The following is a 3,768-nucleotide window of genomic DNA, read 5'->3' as shown; positions in this document are numbered from 1 at the left end:
CCTTTTCATGAGACAGGTCCGTCTATGCATTTGTTTACATCGACGGAGGACCGGTGCAAATACGAGCCTGTCATTTCCATAGAAGAACTGTCAAAGAGCTTCCCGATCAGCTGATTTAGAACGTCTTGTGAATGGGCCTATAGATAAATGCATGTCCATAAATACACTTTACTGCTGTAGTTCAATAATCGTTCGATGTTTTTTTTTTCCTGAATGTTGATAGCAATTTATTGAAAGGGACGTTGCAAAATATACATCCTGGAAATTCAGCCTCACGCAGTATTTATAATTCATAACAAATTTATATAAGCATTCATATATACATAGACATCCTGTGAAAATTCCTTTATGTAGCTCTGTCGCTATTCCTTAAAAACATGTTTCAGAACTGTGAAGACTTAACTTTGGTTTTATTCGAGAGGTTTTCAACCTGAAGCGCTTTATTTCTTGCACCCTATAGAAGCTCGTGCATTGATTTGAATTTTGACTACCGATTTTTTCCTTCTGCTGTTCCTTATATACATCGATTTCAAATACAAGTGTAGAACGATGTATTCAATTTCAGCTGAATTTCCGGTTGTCCAAAGTTATGTTGAAGGTGTTATGGCGAAAGTTAGGTACTAGAGCCCAAACCAAATTATTTGCTGAAACTGAAAATTCCTGTGGGAATTCTAAGAGGAAGTATTATTGCTAGAGAGCAGAAATCGTTTATTGATTTACCTAATGAGGATAGACGGGATCAAAATCCGTACCCCTAAGAAATGAATCTAAACCCTTCCACTTCATATAAAACGCCTTCTATTTGTATGATTTTGAGCCAGTATGAATTTTGGCCTCCCTCTATAATTTTCATTCAGATTATAAAAGCAATTGCTGTATTTATATCAAACGGACATTCTAAAATACTAAATTAGTGTTAAACTTGCATATTATCACATCTCACCAACCGAGATATTTTCACGGTTCCGCAGTTAATGCTAATATAATATCATCAGTTACACTCTCCCCAGTGAACACACGATCGTATATAATAGGATATAGTAGTACAAATGTGGAGACGATATACGTACATATTACATGCAGCTTAATGGCGCATGTACGTATATCGCCTCCACTTTTGTACTCATATGCGCTGTCGTATACGAGTTTGTGTTTACTGGGTCCCACCAGTTTAACCCACCCCACCTTACATTCTATTGTGTTCTTTGTTCTTTCTCTCATTCTTCTTCTTTGTTCATACCAAAATTTTTCAGATTTCACTATAATGGAAAAACTGCACTTACGCCCTTTGCGCCACCTCTAAACCTTCACCAAAAATTCTCATTTTTTCACAGGATGTTATTTTGGGACCGTTGATCATTTTCCACATTGTAAATCCTGACTACGGAAGATTTTTGGAAATAAGCCCCACCCTACTGTCACATTTTACTTTATATATTATCTCTGAGCTACTCACATTGAATGGAATATGAGAAGAACATAATGTTTTCGAGGACACTGAAACGATTTGTTAAATGTGTCATGATACATCAACCATCACTTACCAGTCTGGTTTCGATGTCCATGTCGACCTTGGCTCGGAGTTTCCGTCGCGTTTGACCCAAAACCGGCGTACATAGGAAAGCATCCGAACCAAGGTGGTCAGATTCGTTGTAACCGGCGATACGGTCCATTTCCGCAATCGCCGAAACCGGTGTTTTGGCCGCAGCATCGTACAACTCTTGTAGCGTCTCCGTGCGAGTTTCGGCAGTGAATAAGCAGGTATCTATGTGGTACTTTGTACTATAGTGGTTTTTTATCTGAGAGAATGCCACCAGATCGCTTTCAGCTGCAAAGGAAGAAGAGAAAAATAGCAAGAAAATATCCGTTAGATATTTGTGAGATAATTGTGTTTCACTAATTTCGTTTACAATTGACATCATTAATTTTCCTGTTCAACGTCAAGAAAAACCAACTCAACATCTGTAGAACGATTTGTAACGTCAGTGTTTACAGCTCCCGGTGTCTACTGGGGCTGGCTAAATGTATAACATGCTTTCCAGTCCTTCTAGATTAGTTTCACGATGCATTTTGGCTAGCATGTGAGTTTGCGCTTTCTAAATAGAGGGATTTTACCACGTCCGCAGTGAATACTGCAGAATGCGGTGATAGGAAGAGAAACAAACCACATTTAGCCAGTTCATTTTTCCATGCTTCGTTACTTTGAAATGATTCGTGTTGTTCAGTAGTTTGCAAATTTTCATTTCTTTTTTGGAGATTTTCTCTAATTTTTAAGACCCGAATAAACGAATTTTTCATCTTGTTTCTGGCGTAACGTTCCAACTGGGACAAAGCCTGCTTCTCAGCCTAGAGTTGTTATGAGTACCGTAATCCGGGGTAACATTGATCATTTTTTGGGATTTTCTTAAAATTCTCATTTTAAAAAGCAAATGTTGCAAGTTTTATATTTTTAAAACAAGTACTGGCTCCCACCGGGCGTGACTATATACTGTATTTTGGTTTGCCAATGATTTGAGTATATTTGAATAAATGTTTTAAGTTGTATTTTGATTTTGCTGATATGGGGTAACATTGATCACTCATGCAACAACGTTCGGTAATATTGAAAAGGTCACTACTTACTTAAATCATGGCTTCTGATGCCGAATATGGAGACAACATTTTTACAAGTCATTTACTTTTTGAATTATTTCATAAATAAAAACACTTTCAACCGTGGAATACGCCTAAAGGAAGGCAATTTCTTAAGAAAATTATGCATTCTTAATAGTAGTTCGTTAATGTAGCTCTATTGAATGAACTTATAAAAGATTTGACAATGGAATCGTTTTCGGCGATGCCAATTTTAGTAACAACCGCATTCTTCTTCCTGCATACCATATGCAGAACTCATGTGAGACATGAATCTTCGGTAGTGTCATCCATAATGATAAAAATCATTGATTCAATTTACGCATGAACTCAACGCAATTTTCGCAAAAACCTCAATTTTTATCAGCTCATGAATGTAAGAAAGAGAGGCGCCATTCATGCTTTGAAAATGTTCCATCAATAAATGATGATTCGAACTTATTACGAGAAGGGTCATACCGATCAATGTTACCCCCGGATTACGGTACTTACACAGTTATTAACTGAGAACTTTCTTTGCCATTGACAATTTAGCATGTGTAACATCGTAGGGCAGGCATTGCATTACGAACCGTCGTTGTGTTCGGACGCGCTGTCTTCGGCGCTCTTTTACCTTTTAACTTTTTTTTAATAAACATTTTTTATTTGACCCCGCGCGCGTACTCGCGTAAGCTTTTAATTTACATTTTTTTTTATCGACGCGTGTGCAAAATGAAGTGTGGTGTTGTGAACTGTACACAAAACGACAATTCGTTTTCTTTGGCGCTGCCAAGGCAACTGTAAGCGGACCTATCACGCTGCTGGCATTGGCGGTACAACGACACCACGAAGAAATTTTACGTACCTTCATCGCTTCCTTGTGCCAAGACTGTCAGGATAAATTCATTCCTGATTTAATCTTAATGAACTGTCCACATCTTTCAAACATATCTCGGAAAGTATTGGACATTCATTGACAGCAACCACAAATTAGCAACTAATTTAATAGCCTTAGTGCTATGCACGACGAAACGCTGGCACATTTTGAACAAATGCTGAGCGAAATTAAACGGAGCATTTCCATCGTCAACAGTAGCAGCAAGACAAGTGCCGCAGAATAAAACATCAACTATCGGCACTTCTTGACACACCTCCAAC

The 3,768-nt window shown here is 38.0% G+C and overlaps 1 protein-coding gene across 1 annotated transcript; it reads right to left on the bottom strand.

Moving 5' to 3' along the window:
- Positions 1-1,416: 1,416 nt before the first annotated feature.
- LOC110681100 lies at positions 1,417-2,018 on the bottom strand. Its single transcript, XM_021856866.1, has 2 exons — positions 1,911-2,018; positions 1,417-1,828 (listed from the first exon to the last, which is right to left on the bottom strand). Exons 1-2 carry the CDS (start codon positions 1,960-1,962, stop codon positions 1,530-1,532), a joined length of 351 nt encoding a protein of 116 aa, XP_021712558.1. The 5' UTR covers positions 1,963-2,018; the 3' UTR covers positions 1,417-1,529.
- Between the last annotated feature and the right edge of the window lie 1,750 nt (positions 2,019-3,768).

This window comes from Aedes aegypti, unplaced genomic scaffold, assembly GCF_002204515.2.
Source record: "Aedes aegypti strain LVP_AGWG unplaced genomic scaffold, AaegL5.0 Primary Assembly AGWG_AaegL5_hic_scaff_411_PBJ_arrow, whole genome shotgun sequence".
Taxonomy (NCBI): domain Eukaryota; kingdom Metazoa; phylum Arthropoda; class Insecta; order Diptera; family Culicidae; genus Aedes; species Aedes aegypti.
The sequence above is the reverse complement of the archived record's forward strand: the minus strand, read 5'-3'. Positions and strand labels throughout refer to the sequence as shown.

Bases quoted from the DNA above. Each gene is read 5' to 3' on its own strand.
- LOC110681100 (XM_021856866.1), bottom strand. From the start codon at position 1,962: ATGTTGAGTTGGTTTTTCTTGACGTTGAACAGGAAAATTAATGATGTC. The intron at 1,829-1,910 runs GTAAACGAAATT...CTTCCTTTGCAG, and splicing joins GAAAATTAATGATGTCAATT to CTGAAAGCGATCTGGTGGCA.